This window comes from Chroicocephalus ridibundus, chromosome 1 (genome assembly GCF_963924245.1).
Source record: "Chroicocephalus ridibundus chromosome 1, bChrRid1.1, whole genome shotgun sequence".
NCBI classification, from domain to species: domain Eukaryota; kingdom Metazoa; phylum Chordata; class Aves; order Charadriiformes; family Laridae; genus Chroicocephalus; species Chroicocephalus ridibundus.
Window position 1 is genome coordinate 14,161,673 of NC_086284.1, and position 21,348 is coordinate 14,183,020.

The 21,348-nt window shown below is 37.4% G+C and overlaps 1 protein-coding gene across 1 annotated transcript in view; it reads left to right on the top strand.

The window, feature by feature from the left end:
* Positions 1-1,486: 1,486 nt before the first annotated feature.
* The window catches only part of DEUP1 (deuterosome assembly protein 1), a 42,711-nt gene continuing 22,849 nt past the window's right edge, over positions 1,487-21,348 (top strand). Inside the window, exons 1-6 of the mRNA XM_063329131.1 lie at positions 1,487-1,599; positions 7,174-7,345; positions 8,704-8,799; positions 14,617-14,751; positions 17,703-17,816; positions 20,253-20,465. Of these exons, the coding sequence (XP_063185201.1) occupies positions 1,544-1,599; positions 7,174-7,345; positions 8,704-8,799; positions 14,617-14,751; positions 17,703-17,816; positions 20,253-20,465 (786 nt within the window). The 5' untranslated portion in view covers positions 1,487-1,543. The remainder of the gene's footprint in view (positions 1,600-7,173; positions 7,346-8,703; positions 8,800-14,616; positions 14,752-17,702; positions 17,817-20,252; positions 20,466-21,348) is intronic.

A 21,348-nucleotide genomic window follows, 5' to 3' on the forward strand; every position in this document is an offset into this window, starting at 1 on the left:
CCATTTTCCAAGAGCATAGCTAGTCATTCAGAAAGAAAAGGGTAATGTTCAGCCTTCTCATTATCTAGGAATAGTAGCGTTTTAAAGGGAAAAAAAAAAAAAAAAGGAAGGAAAAATCCCCCACCCATCCTGCCTACTGATTTCTTAAATAATGTTAAAGCAAAAATACATGTTCTTTATCCCGGGTGACATTTCCTGAGGTAAAATCCACTCCGGGTTCCTTCCAGCCGATGGGCGGCCACCGGAGGGACGCAGGACCCCGCAAACAAGACAAGGGTGACACCGGGATGGCCGGGCCGCTCCCCCCGCGCCATGGCAGCTCCCTGCCGGCCCCACGGGACCTCGAGGCGGGAAGCGCCCACAGCACCCTCATGCCCGACCCCGCCGGGCCCTGGCCCTGCCCCAGCCCCGTCGCCCTCCCCTCGGCTCTCCGGCAGCTCCCCGCCGCCCCCTCCAGCACCCGGCGGCGGCCGGTGTCCGCCCCTGGGGCCACCGCCCCGGCCTCGCCCCTCGCCTTGCCCCGCTGGCCGGCCCGCCCAGCCGGCCCGCCCGCCTTCCCGCCTCGCCGGGCCGCCCTTCGCGTTACCGCGGCGACGGTCCTCAACGGCCGCTGGGGGCGGCGGGCGGGAGCTGGGGCGGGATGGGGGAGCGGGGGTAACCGGGGCTCATGCCGCGGCCACGGCGACATCGGGTGCGAATGGAGCGACGGGGGGAGCGCGGCAGGTAACAGGCGGGGAGGGGGCGGCCGCACTCGCCGCCTGGCCGTCCGCGGGGGCCCGGGCGTCCGGGGCTGCCCCGGTCTCCTCAGGTGTCCGGCGCGGCCAAGGCTGCCCCGGTGTCTGTCACCTCAGGTGCCGGTCTCCTGTGGAGCCAAGGGTGGTGGTCCTGTGGCAGTGTCACCTCAGGTGCCAGTCTCCTATGGATTCAAGGGTGGTGGTCCTGTGGCGGGGTCACCTCAAGTGCCAGTCCCTATTAGAGCCGCGACTGCCTCTGTGGCAGTGCCACCTCAGGTGCTGGTCCCCTCTGGAGCCAGTCCTGCTGTGGCAGCGTCATCTGAGATGCCTGGTCTCTGGAAAGCCAAGGCTGCAGTGCCATGTGGCGGTGCCTGCACATCTGTATGTGGTGGTACCCGTGCCCTGGAGACCCCCAGTGCGCACCCCCATGAGGAATTAGGGCTGTTTCATGCCACCCTGTCACCCATAATGTGGCTGGTTCCTGTTCTTGCATGCAGCCACACTTGTCCCACGTCCTTGTGTCCTGCTGGACCCACGGAACCAGACTGGTCCCAGCCACAGTCTTGTTCTGATCTTTCCACCTCCAGTACCTCAGTGCCGCACCAAGCGTGAGAGCTGCTGAGAAGTTCTGCTACGCCAGAAGTTTTAATTTTGCCTATTCCAGCCTGTAATTAGGGCTACATTCCCCTGCTCCTGAATTGCAGAAATGGAAAGCGTAGAACTAGCCAGTATGCACTACTTGGCTGTATAAATGCACGCATTTAAGAATCTGAATTATTTGATTTTTATTGTTTCAGCAGGTTAAAACAATGATTGGTAATATGGAGCCGGACCTAGAAGTGTTTCAGGAACAAGCTGTCGCTAAGTAAGTAATGAGTTACTGTCTGGGAGTTGCAATTGAAATTGGATATATATATATATATTTTTATATATATATAAAATATAATGGAATTGAATTATGTGGGTTTATTAAAAATGTGAATTTCTCAATTTCTTCTGCTTTCTATGCAAATGGAGAGGTTACTGATAATTAAGATAACACGTCTTATTGCTTTAGCTAATAACCTACTGACTATTTCTGTTAGTAAATTTTTAAAAATCTTCATATCTGAACAAAAGAGGAAAAAATGAAAGCTATGTTGGGTTTTGTTAAGATGTTAAGAAATGTTATTTTAAACAGTTTTAAAAAATAGTTGAAGTTGCTAGGCTACAGCAGTATAAACTTACATATCACAGCTCTTAAAACATTCAAAAATCTTAAAAACAAGGCTATTAATTGCTAAAACTCTAGTCTTATTTTGCACAGGTAATAACCACAATTGTTCTTCCCAAGTATTAAGTGCATCTTTCAACACAACACAATCATCTTTTTTTGACATAATCCAAGTCTAATTCTTTTAGTGTTAATCTAAAAAAATATTAGTACAGCTCAAAATCTCTCTAAAGACGTGTAAACATGGGTGAGATTTGATGTAGGGCCTCACCCCATCCAGGCTGTTCAAGGAACACAGCAATATAAAAACTACTTCCCCATATAATGAGCTAAATAGAATATTTATCTATCATAATTTGTAATTACACTTACTAACTTTTTTCATATAAAACTATTTCTTCTATCATTATCACCAAGAAGCAGTCCAAGGTAATATGATGCATATTAAGTGTATTAATACTTTTGTTATTACTTAAAATAACAGAAACACTCATATTCTATCACACCTTATTCTGGCCCAAGAAAATGTTAATGGGATTTGAAAGTGTGCTCCGTTGGACTAAAAAATAATTTGCACACTTTTCATGGTAGAAAAAAACTGCTGCGGTAAATTATGATGTTCTTAACAATGCGGCCGTTTCTTTTGGCTTTGAGGGGCATTCTTTTTGTTGGTGCTGATTGGTAAATATAGTCATATAAAAACTTGAATTTTAAAAAAGATCAAAATATTGCTATTTTTTGGATACTATTTTAACAAAGCAGAAGCCTATTTCAGGAGTTCAGATCCTGCCTGGCCTTTGTTGTAATCAACATATGTGAAATTTCCGGCCATTGCAGATGAATCTAGAGAGTGATTTGTCCCACCATAAACCAGGTATTCTTGGTAGCTATGTATTTCCATTAACTATCCAAAGAATCTGGAGGAGTAGTTTGGAATACACATCCAAAATAATTTCTGATAAAGGCCTGGAGTTGGTAAAATTTATTATCTGGATTGTGGTTTGTCTAAATTTGGAAACCTGGATTTTATGTGAAGATAAATAGTTATTAATGACAGCAGAATATGAATCATCTCTGTTTTCACCAATATGGAAACAGAATAAAAGAAGACTAAGAGCTTGCCTACATCACTTTGGAAATGAAATACCTTTAAGTTCTTTGAGCTTTTTCAAAGTAAATGCAACCAAAAAAAATAGCTGCCTCTTGCTTAAGTACAAGTCATTACTTCCATGTATGAAGAATCCATCTGATGTATGCATTCAGCAAAGTGGGAACACTCGATGCGTATGGGTAAGAAAAACATACATATACTTCTTTGTTTTATGGGAAAACTTGTTCTTTGTGTGTTTGTTTACTTGATGGCATATTAAATAAAAGATACCAGAGTTTTCCACATTCCACATCCAGTCATCAAAATAAATTCTCATGATTGTGATACCATATGATTTTCCATATTCTGAAGGGGTTAATTATCACTCTTTTCAAAACACTGAATGGACTAAAGTAGTAGTTACAACGGCTAGTAGTATCTCTATGCTAGTGGGGGGGTTAACTGCCAGATACATCTTTATGCAGATCTGTTTGTAACGCCACAGCCATGATATGGAGTAGTTCTCATAGTAGAATGGCAGCAGTAATCTACAGCTTCAGGTAGATTCAGGTAATTTTTCACCTGCAGGGGTACCTAGAGGATCTACGCGAGGAAGTAGAGAGAGAAGGTGCAGATAGACTGAGAAGCTGTTTCAGAAGGGATTTTTCCTTCAGCGCCTCCCTTTTATATATTGGTGGTTCTAGGTTCAAGAAACATGCAAGAACTGTTGAGGCAAAACTGATGATCTGAGAGACAGGTGAGACTTAAGAGGAAGATGTCAGCTATGGTGGGTCTGAAGGGGTAACCTGATGATCCGGGCTAGCGGTTGCATTTGCACTTGCATGACAATATTTAGATGATTCATGTGACAAGCAATAAAGAAAGTACCTATTTCTGAAGGCTAAAATCAGATAGCGGAGTCATTGCTGGTGGTTAACCAAAGTGTTGCCACCGGACAATACATGAGGCTGGAAGGGCACAGCTCCTTACAGCAGTATCAAAGAAAAGGTAGTCGTGATGCAGTATTGCTTCATCGTCTGTTTTCAAAATCCCATTTTGTATTCCACCCAGAGGGAATCCAAGTTTGCTGCGTCATTAATGCTATTTTGAGATGAGTTTCAGGCACCTGGGGAGGGGGACATTTTTGTTTAGTGATATGTACGTCACAGTGTACTACTTGCTTCCACTTTGGTTATTACCATTCTGTGAGTCATATTGAATTCTAAAATGCCATTGCTAACAGTTTTAACATTAAAAATGCATTAAGATTTATACATGTATTTAAAAAGCCATTCCAAGCTTAACATTGATAAAGTTTCAAGCATTTGTTGATATAAAAAGTTTTAAAGAATTTAACTTAAAAAAATCCTGTTAAGTTTTAATTATGATATTGTAAATCTAACAAATTTGCTCCAGTTTCCTGTAATAATTATCAAAACAAGGGATATGCACCATTTAAGCACCAAAAAAAGAGATAGTCAATAAACACATATCCATGTTAAAGAACTCTTTTTTTTAGTGCAGTGCTTTCAAAAGCCGAGCATGCAGGAGATGAAACGCAGAGTGGGTGGGACCAGCGCTTGACCCAGAGCACAACCTACAGACGGGGGACTTCATTCTGTCTGCGTGGGCACTGGGAGGGCAGACATTTGGAGAGCTGAGTGAAGAGCTGGGCTGTGAAAGATAGCCAGGAAAGAAAGGAAGCATTTTCATGCTGGCCTTCACACAAGATGGTGGTATCAACTACCAGCAGTAAAAGCATCTGCTTACATTAAGGCTTGGTTTGCGCAGTCACTTCCAGTAGAGGACCACGTTAGTTAGTGCTGGCAGCACAATCAGCAGTTGAAGGCTCACTGGCAATAGGGATATTACCTCTTAGCGCATGGCTCAGTTTGTGTTTGGTTAAGCGCAGTTCTGCTAAAGTAGAGTTCCTAATTGCTTGGCACGTTCTCGGTTGCAATGTCCCCCAAAAACACATGCCAGATTGTAATGTTTGTGACACGAAATGACATTCCCTGCTAATTTTAGGTATTGAAATCCTCTCCAACACTTCCTAGGATGGAGCAGTTACAGGCATACTGCTGTGCTTTTTATCGTTAACCCTTTTGTAGGTTGCTGTTACATTATTCAGATGGTGCACCATCTTTTGTCTCTATGTGACTGTCTCTATGGCAATTATTTCATAAAATAATAGCTATGCTCATTTTAAGGAAATAGCTATGCTCATTTTAACAAACCATCACGCCATAGAGATATTAAAATGACTGCAAACTGATGAGTGATCTTAAAGGCACTTTATATGCACGCAGAGGTGCACACAGAGGAGTGTACCATCAGCAGTCAAGAGAATACACAGCTTTTAAATTTTTATAAATTGAAGAACCAATTAAATTATAACTAGTGGCTATCACTTTTACTTTTGGGGAAAATGTCAGTGAGATATTATTAAAAGGAAAATAGAACATGTCATGACTCAAAACAGTGTCACAGCATTCTTAGATTATTTTAAGTGAAGAAACTTGTTTATCAGAAGGTTAATATCATGAAAAGTAACAGGTTACAATACACTTTTTTTGCATTAGTTTAGATTTCAGGAGGGATAGTTAACAAATCTATGAAAGAATACAATTGCTGGTTTTATCTACAGGAAATTTGATGCAGGCTTCTAATCAAAACCATAAAAAGAAAGAAGAGACTTGAAAATTATGCAACAGTATGAGGAAATGGAAATTAAATGCAGATTAAATTTCCGTTGTACAATGAATAGTCACTATGACAGATGAAAAAAGTGAAGAGAAAGCAGTTGTACCACTTAGAGTTTACTAACAGTATAACTGGTTGACAGTGGAAAAACCCCATTGATTTTATTTGTACCTTCATTTAGATACGGCAGTAATTGGATATAGTAATTTCTAAATCATTGGAGAAGGAAAAATGCAGAAATTTTCACAATTATCAGATCATACCATTGAAAAGAGTAATTTGAAGATTTTAAATGAGATTTTTTTTCATGCCAAGTTAAGGCTGCAGTGACTAAAGATGACACATTTCAATACATTCAATATGTGATAAACTTAAGATAGAAGTATGTCTTCTAAAGAAAGCAATAAAGTTGTATACTAGGGTAATTTATAAATAGAATCTCTTATTTAGAAAAAAATGTGAAGCAATTAAAACTACAACAGGAAACAATAAGGTATAAAAAAAGCTCTAAAAAAAGAAGTGGAAAAGAAGTAGAAAAGTTTATCAACAGTAACTGATATGAGAACAGGGTATGCAAATAACAGATGCCACTAAAAAATTGTGTGGAAAGTAAATGTTTACAGAAAGGGAAATGAAAGATGCTACTCCTCAAAAGTTTAAAAATCCATCACATTATTGCACTGGCTAAAAACAGTCAGTTAAAGGTTTTCCTTCACTCCAGTGAGATACATGCCCCTTTTGGTACTTAGTATAAAAATATCTACATCCAACATTCAATGAGCTCTGAACACACTAAAAATGCTTAGAACGTGTGGTATTTTCAAAAAAACATGAAGTTGATAAAACTAATTAAGCACACGGTCCCCCCAAAAGACAAGCTCTTTTTCAAAATGCACTCATTTCTGTGCTTTCTAGTAGCATAAAAACTTACTATTATTGTACAGGTCGCCTTGTTATTTAAGTCCTTTTTCCACAAAGAGAATGGGAAAACAACGTGTAAAAGTCAAACAAGCAATTTAGAATTGTGGCTTGCTTTCGAGCCAGCTGTCTAATAAATTCCATCAGCAAACTCTGCTTACTGGGAAGTCCTGTGCCCATAAGCAACTTAGTATTCAGATTCTCCTACTCTTGCCCATTGAGGTTTGGGCCTCGATAATTTCAACTCGTCTTATGCTCATTTAAAAGTTCATCCCTGGAAAAGTGAGAGGATATCAAACAGCATTTAAGCTAGGCAAAAAGTCCATGCTAAATACTCTGGTTTTGATTCCACTTACAATTGAAGGCATCATTTAGCTTTCCCATTTCTTTCTTTCTCATGTTGAAAAGTAATTCTTTCCAGAAGAATTAAAATAAAATCTTAGCCATGTAAATAAAAATTTGTTTTCTCCCTTATTCTTTATTTGAAAAAAATATCTTTTTTTTTATATTATTAGAGCTTCTCTGTGTGAAGCTGAACTTCAGGAATTAGTGCATCAAATTGACAGCATGGTAAACAGCAAGAAAGTGGAATGGGAAAGGAAGATGAAAGCTTTAGAAGCAAAAAAGGATATCCAGGATCAAGAATTAGCAAGTGCCCAATGCAAACTGGATCAAAAAGGTCAAGAGGTATTTAAGAATATCACATGCTGTAAAGAAAGTATTTATTCTGGGAGTTAGTTAATAGTATGCTCTAAATGCTCTATAAGGAGACCTGTTTGTTCTATCATGTAAAAATACCAAACACCTTTTAAAGGTCACTAATTATCCTTAGTGTTTTGTTTTAAAGTGTGCTTGTGTTCTGAAAAGTGGTTGTAAAAATGTCATTGGAAGTCTCATATTTCTTCTATTCCCCTAAAGTCTAAATCAAATATTCCTAGTTTAGCTCTAAAAAGATAATTTGATGTTTTTTCTAAATGCCAACACTTCTAGCTTCATCAGAAATTTTAAACAGAAATATGCAGTTCCAAAAGTTTCACAAAATTATGTCTTTGTAATTCCTGTTTATACCTGATTTTTATCTTTTTACATGATATTTCTTTGTATCATAATTTTAATATTAATAGTGAAGATTCACATTGTGTTACCAATTAGACTTGCTTATCAAACTGAAAGCCCAGTGTACCTGATATTATCCATACTTCACAATCTTGACTGCTGAGAATTCATTCAGAACCATCAGTAAATCCTAGCACAGTGTTCAGCTCTAGCTCAAGACATCTGAAGTTAGGTGTTTACACGTGGGCATCTTTCTGTGAGCTAGTTGTCCAAACTGCCAAGTGGGAGTTTTGAAAATGAAAGAACTCTCCCTCATGAGCAATTAGGAACTTGCCCTTAGTCATTGCAGTCAGAGGAGCCAAGAGAATAATTCAGATAGCCAGTCCTTAAAGCGTCCATTTATTTGCCTATACAAAGATGTTATCTGAAATATTTTAGCATATTCCATCTAGCTTCCAGCTGCGCCTCCAGAAAAACACAGGTGTCATGTATGCTCTTTGTCATATTTCTTAGACCTCTGGGAAACTCTTAGATAATTCAAGATAGCTCAAATGGCACTGTACTTAGCGAGCTGAAATGAGTCTACAGCATCTTCCAATAATTTTACATAAGTAGCTGAAAGTCATTTATATGATTATACAAGCCACTTAAGCAAAATGTTCACAATGGGGCACAGCAGTTCATTCGTATAGTTGGTTCAGAAATGCTTTCATTAGATGGTCTTTCATGGCAGAATCATATAGTACTATCATTAAATCATAACGTAAGCATACAATGAGATTTTTTACTATAAAATCCCTAACTCGATGCTGACACAATCTCGGTTTGTGGTATCCGGTTTTATTATTAAGATACTGAATGAATATATGTTTTTAATATCTATCTTTTAAGCAACGGTCTTTTTTCAAAGTTTCAAATCACTATTCCAAAAATGACATATTTTGGAGCACTTCAGAAAAGGTAAATTTGAATGCTTATTCTAACTCTAGGTAGGACTACTTCGACAGAAACTGGAAGACTTACATAAAACTAAATATGAAATGGCTCAGAGTTATGAAATTCAGCTTCAGGCACTGAAATCTCAAGTAAGAAAAATGTCTGTTTCATTATTTTATGATTGCAGTATAAAGAGTTTATACATGCCTAATGATACAGGCTCCATTATCCTTTCTGTACTGACATGTCCAAACTCTTTGGATGGATTTTGATGTAATTGTGACATCTGTTACGAAGACAGATACTTGATTTCCTGACTTTCGACTACTAACCTAAAACCGTGGTGAATGAATAAAATAGATAATTAGATTCATGCTAATAAGACTCTGATGCACATTAGGAATGTTAAGACTTAAACTATTCTTGTCATGTCTTTGCTCTAATTTTTTCTGGTTTTAGTTTGCCTGATTGACAAGGATTGTTAAAGTGCTCTGATAGCTTTCCATAAGGGAACATAGTATCAAAACTAGAGTAACCTGGATTATTGACATTGGTAATTTGTTTTGGATTTATTTATTTCAGTGCGTGCTCACAGCCCAGAAAGCCAACTGGATCCTGGGCTGTATCAAAAGAAACATGGCCAGCAGTTTGAGGGAGATATTTTCACCCTTTACTTTGCTCTCAGGAGACCCCACCCTGGAGTACTATATTGGGGTCCCCAATACAAGAAGGACATGGACCTGTTAGATTGAGTCCAGAGGAGGGCCACAAAAATTATCAGAGGGCTGGAGCACCTCTCATGTGAAGACAGGCTGAGAAAGTTGGAGTTGTTCAGCCTGGAGAAGAGAAAGCTCCAGGGAGACCTTACTGTGGCCTTTAAATACTTAATGGGGACTTTTAAGAAAGATGGAGATAGACTTTTTACCAGGGCATGTAGTGACAGGAGAAGGGGCAATGGTTTTAAAGTGAAAGAAGGGAGATTTAGATTGGACATAAGGAAGAATATTTTTTTTTTAATGCGGGTTGTGAGACGCTGGAACAGGTTTCCCAGAGAAGTTGTGCATCACCCTTCCCTGGAAGTGTTCCAGACCAGGTTGGATGTGACTTTGAGCAACCTGGTCTAGTGGGAGGTGTCCCTGCCCATGGCAGGGGGATCGGAGTAGATGATCTTTAAAGGTCCCTTCCAACCCAAACCATTCTATGGTTCTATGATTCTATGCATCTGTTTGGCTGTCTTTGCTCTGTGCCTGTATTTTTGTCTCTTCATTATTTTCCACTTCAATCATGAATCTAAATTCTTAGGAAACTTCAGTCTATTCTGTTTCTCAGATTTTAACAAGTTAACACACACAATCCTACATTGTTTTTCCTGCTATTCTACCGTTTCCTTCACTGGATTACCCTACTGGAGATTTAGTGTTTTAATTAAAAATTTCCAATCATCACACTTATCCTAGAATCATCTTGGATTGCACAAGTTGAATATTATTATTTTCATTTAGAGGTGATAACCTTTACCACCCAAATCCATCAAACCAATAAATTTATAATTTATTTTTAAGATTATATTGTCTTTAATTTGTTTCTTTCTTTTATATATGGAAATTGATTTGGCAAACAGTTCTGTGAGTAAAGAGAGAATGTTTTGGTTATTTATGTAATTAACACTTCTAAACATTTGGGAAAGTAGCTAGAAACAAACGCTGTTTTATAGTTTACACAAATTACAGAAAAAGAAACAACATTTTAGCATGATTATTGAGAAGATAAACATCATACAATGAAAAAAGGTGTGACTTTTTACATATAAGTTTTAAGGTACCTCTAGGAATGCAAAACTATCCCCCCAAATACAGCAGATATGTCTTTTCTCATCCTTTTTCACATTTCCTGCAATTTTTTCACTTTTTTTTATCTTATCACATGCTAAAAATGACTGGGTTTATGTTACATGTTGTTGCTAAGAGCTTCATTGTAATTGAACTTCCTGAAATTGAAACTCCAGGTCATTTTTCATAAAGCTTTTGATTTTGATTGAAGTTGTTATTTGCCCTACAAGTCCATTCCGTGGTCAAATATAATGTTTTCTCTTTTTGTTTTTTATAAAGAATCCGACACTTCCTAACCTACAAGCTTCCCTCTGTACCCCTGATTATACTTCTTGCCAAGATTCTCCTTTTTAGTTACCACTCAGATCACCTAACCTTTCTTTGAGTGTCCTGATTGCTGCTTTTATCTTTATGCAAGCTTTGATTTCTAGCTCTTAAGAATATACATCACTTTCCCAATCTATGCCTCCAAACATTTCCTTCTCTCTCAGCCATCCCGTTTATTTTACCAAAGGTTCTAGCACTGATGCCATTTGCATTTTCTTTTCTGTTCCTATTCCTTCCCTTTCACCAAACCGTATGTCTTCATGAAATACCCATCCAGTACCCATCGAGTGAAGAAGGAAACTTTTAAGTGCCTAAATTAGGAGGCCTGCTTAGATTCCCTAGGTGGTAAACAGAAAGTTTGCCTGATAGAACAATTCCATGCACCTTTGCTAGACAGTAGGACTATCCCACTCTGCTCCTCTACCTTTTACTATGTCTCCTTATGGAGTTTTTCTTAAATTGCAGTGCTGCAGAGTCTGCAATAGAATGACCTTAATGTCCCTGATTCTCAGCTGCACAAACTCATATCTAAAATACAGAGCTTCCCTGACAATATTAATCTTTGCCTTATCTCCTTTGTCTCCCTTTCTTTTGGTTCTTATCCTCACTTAAAAGTTATACCTCCTTCTACACTATATAATCTTAAAAGCTACAATTTAGTTTGGCACAAATGGTGTGAGTGTTACTATTTGCCAGTAGCATTGTATCTTTCTCTGCAGAGGTATTCTTAAAATGCCTCCCAGTTTTTGTTCCTTCTTAATCTTGGTAGACATAGAGATCACTTTTTCTAGCTCTAAGAATGCTAGGCTATTCAGGTCAAATTTCTCTCTGATATACTCGTTCTGTGGTCCTCAGTGCTTTCTACCCTTGCTATTGATAAAAGCAGCTGTTTAATGAGCAACTTTCCCGCTGAATTGATTATGTCCAATGCAGTAAAACCTGTATTTTTCTTGTATTAGGGAAATAATTCATGATGCGTGGCCTGAAATTCTTAGGCCACACTGCTGCACTCATTCAAAGGTACAACATTTTGCCATAATTAAATAGGAAAAACTTTAGGGGTTCATATTCATTATTTTCTTCCTTCATTTTTTTCCCTCTATTTATGTTTAGTAGTTATTCTCATTTTGAAAATGACAGAAATCCCTCATCAAAAGAACAAGAATCCATTCTTGCTCTAAGCACTTCAGCAACTAATTGCCTCTCATAGACATTTAAAAGCTAGATGGCTACGACTGAGCTACCTCAGGCTCCCTTTAGAATCAATGGAGGGAAATGGACACCCCTAGAATATAATTCATGTCAATGTATGATGAGAATTTAAGATAGCTGAAATGACTAAGCATTTGGAGGCAGCTTTTTCTAACACAGAGTAGCTCAGTCTTGGATGTCTGACTTTCGGAAATCTAAACTTAGATGAATTCTACCCCAAAACTCATGAAAATGCCTCTATTTTTTATTTATTTATTTTTGAATTGTACAGCATGCATATAGAACAACTTAGATCTTATCTTTAAAGCAAATATCTATTATTAAATGGAAAGATTCTTGGCTTTTAGTCTAGTTTCCGGTCATGATAACATTCAGACTATAATCTGTCTAAAATATCCTACTTTCATTAAATAAATCTAATATTCAAACTAAATTTTCTCATTTTGGCCATTCTTTTCCTTTTTAGGCTGATTTTCTGAAGTGTTGGATCCTATATTTCCTAGCCTTTTCAGCAAGAACAGTCTTCTGAGTTTACTCTTTCCAGGCAGTTCACATATGCCATAATATATTCAAGAGCAAAACTCCTGTTATTTGCAAAAGGATATCTTTCTTCCAAAGGCAATGAGTTCCATGTTGTTTTGAGCCTGGATACTCCAACCCATTTTAAATATTTTATCTTACCCGTGTTCTCTGGCAAGGTCAATTTCAAATGTAAGCAGCTTCTGTGCAAGAATTTTGATTTTATTTTGAAGGTGATACCTCAGCTCCCTAAGTCCATGTTACAGGATTTCTATTCAGAAATTCCGAGTTGGTTAAATCTATTCCTGGACCTCCCAATTTCATGAAACTTTCTAGCCTACAACAATCTATCTTCTGGTCATCTTTTCCATTCTTTTTTGCTGTTCCGTATTATGAGTTCCCAAAATCTTCTCAAATGTCTCTAGGAAGTTTCCAGATGATTCTTTAACTCCAGTTTCTGTTCTGTATCTTTTCTGGATTTCTGGACTTATTTGGCCATCTTTGTCATCTGGACAGACCTCAATTGCTCATTCGAGGTTGGTTCAACAGGATTCCATTCCATTTCCAATTACTTCCTTGGAAGCAATTTCTTTTCCAGACAGTAGTTCACTTGAGCAGTTAACAAAAATATGAGATTCTATGTATTTTTTTTGTCTAAACAAAGAACTTCATGTTAGATTCAGAATTTTTTAAGTCATATATGCCAGAATTTAAAGGAACAAAACAACAAGAGACATGATTAGTATTCATAGTTGTAAGCTTCTTTTCTACTAAACATTATTCTCAAAGTTCATCGAATCATAGAATCTCTTGGGTTGGAAGGGACCTTTAAAGGTCATCTAGTCCAACCCCCCTGCAGTAAGCAGGGACATCTTCAACTAGATCAGGTTGCTCAGAGCCTCATCCAGCCTGGCCTTGAATGTCTCCAGGGATGGGGCATCCACAGCTTCTCTGGGCAACCTGTGCCAGTGTCTCACCACCTTCAGTGTAAAGAACTTCTTCCTAATGCCTAATCTATACCTACCCTGCTCTAGTTTAAAACCATTGCCCCTCATCCTGTTGCTACATGCCCTTGCAACCAGCCCCTCCATGGCTTTCTTATAGGCCCCCTTCAGGTACTGGAAGGCTGCTAAAAGGTCTCCCTGGAGCCTTCTCTTCTCCAGGCTGGACAACCCCAACTCTCTCAGCCTGTCTTCGTAGGAGAGATGCTCCAGCCCTCATATCATCTTCATGGCCCTCCTCTGGACCCGCTCCAACAGGTCCACGTCCTTCTTGTGCTGAGGGCTCCAAAGCTGGACACAGTACTTTCACTTGGCTTCCCTCAAGACCATATTTTTAGTGTTTCCTTTGGTAATATCCTTGATTATTTATAGGTACATATCTCTACCAGACAATGTTGGTTTACTGTGCCTTTGCTAGTGTAGTATAGCTAACTGTTGATCAGGCTGGCCGTTTTTCTGAAGAGGCTGGTACTTCTACTGGTACCTTGCCTTCTCTGCCTCTGACTCCTTTGCCTCTGACCATGCTTTCACAGTAAGATCAACAGGCAGAACTGTATTTCGTGTCTAATTCTCATGGACAGTCTTTGGTACTTAATGATTATAGAAGAATGCAATCATCACACATGTAACATTTCAGCAATTTTTGTGATAAAAAAAGAAACATGCAAGTTTAAAATGCGTTAATGATACTCCCTCGTTCTAGCTGGGGAATCACCCTTTAAAAATGTCAACACAAGATGGCAGTAAACAAGTATCGAACATTTCAGATAGATATTGGAGAGGAAATGACACTATGGGTAACAGTGCCATAAAGAATCATAGAATAATTTGGGTTGGAAGGGGCCTTTAAAGGTCATCTAGTCACTTCAGCAGAATTAAGTATCTGTCAAACGAACCATTTTGAACAGTTAGTTAACATTTATGTGAGAGCTTAGTCTTGTTCATCTCTAATAAATTAACTTTATTAATTGATTCTGTTACACTGAAGCTGCAGTTGGTGATTCTAGTTTAAAGAAAACTTTGTCCATATGGTCATCTTTGATAGATTCTGCATGTTCAACTCTGCTTTCATTTTTAGTTTTCAAAGTTGACATGTATTTACGAAAAGCTACAGTCACATCAGTTAAAACAAAAAAAGGTTGAAAGTAGAGAAAAATGTGCGGAAAGCCTAGAGACACCACCTGAACTGACCAATTTATATAGGAAACTGGAGGTAAGAATTCTTTGTTATTCTATTTGAATTTTAGTATGCCTTTAGAACTAATTTGCGTTTACAGTTGTAAATGTTAATTTCCTGATAATTCTACAAAAATTATATAATTTCTTGCTCTGGCAAGAAAAGGTGCACATTTTAATATTCAGGTTTTGTTCTTTTATGCAAGTCTTATTAGTGTTTTTAGTAGTTCTTTGAGTTCATATAGATTTTCTTCATAACTGTAACTATAAATAAATTTTACTTTTTTCCTGATTAATAAATGAATTATATAATCTCTTGAGGCATGAGACCTTTTGCATATGCTGGATACTGTCGCATAATACCTACCATTAATTCAAGTTTTGACAACTTTGACCATGTAGGGTTAGACAGGAAAAGGATTTAGGATTGGAAAACTGTTTGTTACACACATATCTTGTCAACACCCGTGTGCCTGAGGCAATCGTTGACATCCCTGCCTAGTTTCCTTAGGAAATGCATTAGAAAGGATTGGGCACTTAAAAATACATTCCACAGAATCCAGCATACTGAGTGGGGGAGTAGATAATATGAGACGCTGAGGACAGGATTCGGTCACATTCCCTATCCCTCTGGATGCAGAATGGATTTTAGCTGACTTATTCTTGGATACAAAAAGATACTAATTTCTAATCATAATTCCTGGCCTTGACTTCTCAGAGTTAGAAGTTACTTTATGATCTGTGGAATAATAAAATATTTATTGGGCCAACAGGAGAGTTAGCCAGCACAGAGAACTGGCATATAGAGAGCGTGCCTCCAAGTGGTGGCTTCTCCCTGGATACTCTTCTGGCTACATTCACTGGTCAGAAACTGATATCCAGTCTCATTTCTTATAATTGAGCAATGTAATCTCTGTCTGTGATAATTTTTGCTTCTTCTTTTTTACTTATACAATAAATTTGCTGGTATCCTGTGCAAAGTGAAACGACTTCAAAAGGAAAAATTCCAGAGCCTGGTGAAAAATAACATTTGTTTGTTAGGTGGAAAATTATCGTGGGAAGCTTCTGGTTCAGATTCTGCCTGGAGAGAAGATTATTAAACTGAGTCTTCCACGTGTGGGGAGAACAGTCTAACCACTAGTCTGATGAAGCATAAGAGGATCACAAAAAATAATTTACATTTTCTCTCGCCATCCTTTGTAAAGCATGATAAAGTACTGTGTGCTTCAAGAGTTTACTGAACTGGGTCCTGTAGGGAAAGTAAGCAGAGGAATACCAGTTGGAAGTGTGAGCTAGTCGCCTAGTTGCTAAGCATTGTGAAGACTTACAGGCTTATGATATAGATTTATGTAGGTTTATGATACAGATTTAGAAACTTTGAGAACTTTACAAGCAAAATCTTAGGAACTAATAGACTTCAAGTACTTTCATACTTAAGGATCTTTTTGAACTTGCCTATCTTCTATGTTATTCTATAAGATATAGGAATAACTTCTGCGACCTTTAGGTAACTATACCTACATAACAGGACACATCCTAGACACATCGTAGCGCTACATGATATTGCCATCTCTTCACATGGAAGAGTCCTCACCGTCAGAAAAGCTCCTACACTTTGGACTGCAGCATGGCTGCCAACGTCTGCTACTACAAGAATAATAAATGGGTTATACATCTATCGTTGACTAAATATATCACTACTGTGAAACTGTCTGATCTAGCTAATTTGAGAATGACCTTATTCAAGATTAAAATGTGAAAATAATGTAACACAAGAATAATTTGATTAATTATGCAGTATGGAAAATGAATGGAATATGTTCTGCAAATTCTAGTATTCAGGAAATAATGACTGTGTTGGAAATCTACTAAGCTCAGCAGTGCTTTAGTAAGGCCTTGAACCTGCAGTCCTTATTGAATAGTCTGAAACTCCGTTTGTATCACATTTTATAAAATGGGAAGATGTTTATTTGTTTAAAATGCCAAAGCAGATATTAGGAAAGCTATAATAGAGAAGATTTGTATTAATAATCCATGTTGGAAAGCATTCAATTTTGTTGCAGTAGCAAATAAAATCTTATTTTTTAAAATTTGCGGAATACCCAAGTTTAGGATAATTATAAAAAGTTATCTGTCTTTTTTGGAAACATTTCCACTGGGAAATAGGAAGTTCTCGTAACAGCTTATAAGTATTATAGTTTTCACTGTATAAAACAGTATAGTGTTATTTTGCTAATTCTTCATACTAAAAGAGCAACAGCTCTAGTAGCTGGAGTTCAACTTATTTTGTAGGATACCGCCTTTAAAGTCTAGTTGTGAACATGTAAGATCTGGTATGATTTAAGAGCAAATTCAAATACACTATAAATAGGAATAGAAGTGCAAATACAAAAACAGTGTTAGATAAATCTGATATAATAGAATTTGTTAAACAAGTTTTTGTTTAAACTAGGCGAACTCAGAACCAGAAGCAGCAATTGTAAAGAGAGCAAGAAGTAAAATTTATTCACGGTAGCTGCTGTCCCATTTGTTCAAAAAAAAAAAAAAAAGGAAAAAAGCAAGCACTCAAAACATTTGCCTGAATATTAAGGATTTGATTCCCTGCTAATTACTCTACTTGGCACTGATATAGCTTTAAAGTTACAGGAACTACCCTTCAATTAAAGGGAGGTATTATAGTCATAACTCTAAGATCTACAGCAATGGAAATGATTTTAAATATTTTATCACTTTTATTTAATGATTATGTTTACCACACACTTTTTTCAGATTAACAGCCCTAAAGACTGGTGGGGATGGCTTTTCTGGTGGAGGTGGCTAGATGGGTGTTTATATCATAGTTCTTTTTTTCTCCTTTCCAAAATTATGGAAAGATTATTGATTAAAAAATTAGATTTTTCTTAGAACTATACAAATTACAAAGTTATTTAGATTAAGGAAAAAAGTGATTTTCCCTGTGTTTACTAGCCTTGTTTTGCTGTCTTTCAGGAATTCAAGGCAAAATTAAGAGAATGGGATAAGAAGGGGACAAGCTGCCAAAATTGTCTCATTTATTTAGATGCTCAACAAAAATTATTGTCCAAGAAACGTAGTTTATTTCAGGTAAAATTCCTACCTTCCTGCTTTAGGAAGAAAATGAGCTGTTAGCTCAGCTAGAGTTATTTTAACTTTATTTAAAAATTCTGAACACCACTAAGCTTACAGTGGATCTGACAATACATGGCTATACTGGTAGTGAATACATTGCATTAGGTAAGGCAGACCCATACAGAAAGATCTAATGATGCATACAGTTATTTTAATTTTATTTTTCTCGTGAAAATGAGAAAAAGTATCATGATGAAAATGACAGTATTCCTGATTTTAAAAAAACTGCAAAAAGCAGTGCGCATTCCTTTTTACTTTTTTAAGTACACCGTGGAGATACTTTTATCTTCTGTGCTATTTACTAATAATGCAATTAATTGTGATGACAAGTTATTGAAAAATATCTTAGCAAGTAAGTAGTACATGCCATTACTATGTTGACTCAAATATAAAGTTCCTTCAAAACCAAGAGATCCCTCATTTTTTTAAAGATCATAAATATGCATTAATGTAATTCATGCAGAAAAATTGATTTCTGTATCCTACTCCAAAATCAGACTTGGCATTGTTTTTTGGATCACTTATACCTTTTTTATCATATTTTTCACTTTCAAGTTACCATTCACTCCTTGTCTGACTTCGTGATTCTTTTCTACTTACCAGTTTGCTTACTACTTTTTTTATATAGCCTGTTGATCTAGCATATTTTGCTTTTTCTAATTGCTTCCAATTCAGAACAAAATAGATTTAATGATGTCTTGATGACCTATCCTGCTCTAAAAAAATTAGAAAATAACTTACAGATTAACTGGGCCACAAGACAGCTCGAAACTTAAGTAAGTGGAAGCCATTTACGTTGCTAACTAGTAATCCCCTTTTCCACTGTTACTAAGCTCATTGGATCTTAATCTAGTGAAACGCTTTCTTAGCAATTCCTATGAGAGCCTTTACCTGTAGCCAGAGCTTCTAAGGGTGACAGATAAGGTTTGGGTTTAGATGCTAAAAGCATTCTATTGCAACTATTGGACTTCCGTACAAACGTGTTAAAAAAGCAAGGCTTTGACTAGACAAAACTACTTTTGCGACTATGTTGCTTATATAGTTAGACAAGTCAAAATAGAGTACTGAAGGTGGTCATCCACAATTCTCTGTTGAGACTTACATCACTGCCATCTGTGAACTGTCTTTGAAGACAATTTTCTTCAAGACTGTAACATAACACCAACTAGTTTATTAAATAGAAATCTGATGAACTGTTAGCCCTTAACTGTATTAAAAAGCTTCGATTGGTCCTGTGTCTTTGTCTCAAATTCCTCTTTTGTGAGGTCTTTGATTTCCAGCTGGAGTCTTGCGCCATATTTTTCACAGGATGTTTTGACATTACGATATGTTAGACTCCGTAACTTAGATGTCAGGGGGACCTTCAGTTATTACCTATAGAAATGAAACTTACCTGCAAATTTCTTTTGGCTTTTGATTTGATACGCAGCCAGTGCTCAGTTCTGCTTAGGTGCTCATCCAACACAAATTAGGGGAACATAGTTGATGACATCAAAAGCTGACTAAAGCATGCCTTTTTGCAGTCCTTATCCATGAAATATGATATTTGTAACCCTATGTATTTTTAATATACATTTTCATGCTCAACTTAATCTCTGCACATGATACATGGCTTCCAGGTTATATTTTGTTGTCATTTTTCAGCTAATTCTCAGTCTTCTGAAAGATTACTGCTGCTTGTTAATCTCCCAGTAGAGGGATGCATGTGGATAATTTTTTAAACAGCAAAACCAGTTACCATAGTAATTATGCTTCTTCACGATGCCTGTGAATTCACAAATACTGGCCGTACTGATTTTCTGAAGTATTGGATTTAGGATTTTAATTGGTACCAGAATGGAGTGTGGGACTCCGCAGAATGTGCAAATGATTCTTCCCCAAGTTTAAGGATAATGATATCAAAGAAGTACAGTTACTGTAGTAACTGAGCTGTTTATACATGAACTATGTAACGCTAGTCCTCCTGTCAAAGGTTAATGTCTATCCTGAGGCGCGCACACACACAACTCCTACTGAGTTCAGTGAATCACAGAGGAACATTTCCCTCAAATTATTTTTTATAGGTAACTGCTTTGAGTAGGTCATCATATTCACCTTCTTCGCATTTGGGGCTAATTAACATCAGGTGCTAGGGAAATACACAGTAGAGGAGAAAAATCCTTGAAAAATATTCTGTGCCCTTGAAAGTTTCTGAAGCGTTTTTCTTACTGAGGACAAAGAACTTCAGTCTAAAACAAGGAAGTATCCTCTAGAGAAGTAATGCAAACTGTTACAATTGTGCCATCTTTTCTAAGCAAATGCTGGTGGAAATGGAAATAGTAGTAATGGTTTGGTCCGAACAACTTACATATAATTATTGAATTTCATTTAAAATATTTTCTTGTTTTATAGAAGCAGACCCAGAATGATCAATTCCAAATAAGCAATAAGAAACAAACCCAAGAAGAGGTAGTTACGTATGGACAGCCCGAAAGTGAAAAGGATGAGCTGATTATTGAAAAGCTAAAGGCAACTGTGAATGAAATAGCAATAAACAAGAATAAACTAGAAGAGGAAAATCTGAAACTCCGGGAGGATCTAAAAATGTACCAAAACCAATGCCAGGTAGTAATAGTTTTTCATGACAACTGTGGAAATAATGTTGGAGAATTAATTACTTAAGAGTATACTTTAAAAAGTTGTAGTGAGATGCCTATATAAAAGATCTGTACATTAGGCATATTCTTTGCAGGAGCACAGAATAAGCTGTGAACAGTACAATTTGTTGAGTAACACTTGAAGAGAAAACAGAAATATGTTTGATATGTAGTAGTATATTTTATTCTTGTCTGTTTATCGAGGTTTTTTTTAACTTTCCAATAGCCATAGCGCCTACAGGAACTTAGCCTAGTTCACTTGGTTCCTTGTATATAAATGACTTCTATGAAATCTCTTCAGCTGATTTACACCTTGTTGTACGCTGTGCCACGTAGCTAGTAAATAAGCATCTAGAAAAGTGTATGGTATACTTTATTATTGAGAGAAGATGTTGCAGTCAGTGAATTATTAAGTTGCTGGCCATGTGAAGAACCAACCATCAGTTTTTATCTTACCCCCAGTTTACCGTTTTTCAACATAGCATCGCTCTAGGAAGACAGCCATTTGGGCCTCTTGTTTCAGTTGTGACATATGAGTTCTGACAAGATTGAGATAATACAAAATCTTTACAGCCTTTTGTATTAGCTATGCTTGAAACAGATCAGGAATGAGATTCTTGTTGCTATTTTTTTCTGGTAACATACATAAATTATGCTTTTGCTTATTTATTTAAACACTTCAATGTTCAGTAATATATTGAGTGGCCTATAATAACCTCGACTCTGGAGAGAGATAATCTATTTCTGTTTATAGACAACCTTGAAGAGTTATAACTGCATATGCAATATACTTTATAGGAATTAACATACATATGGTGGAGGTTAATATCAGGTATTGGCAGAACAGCCAA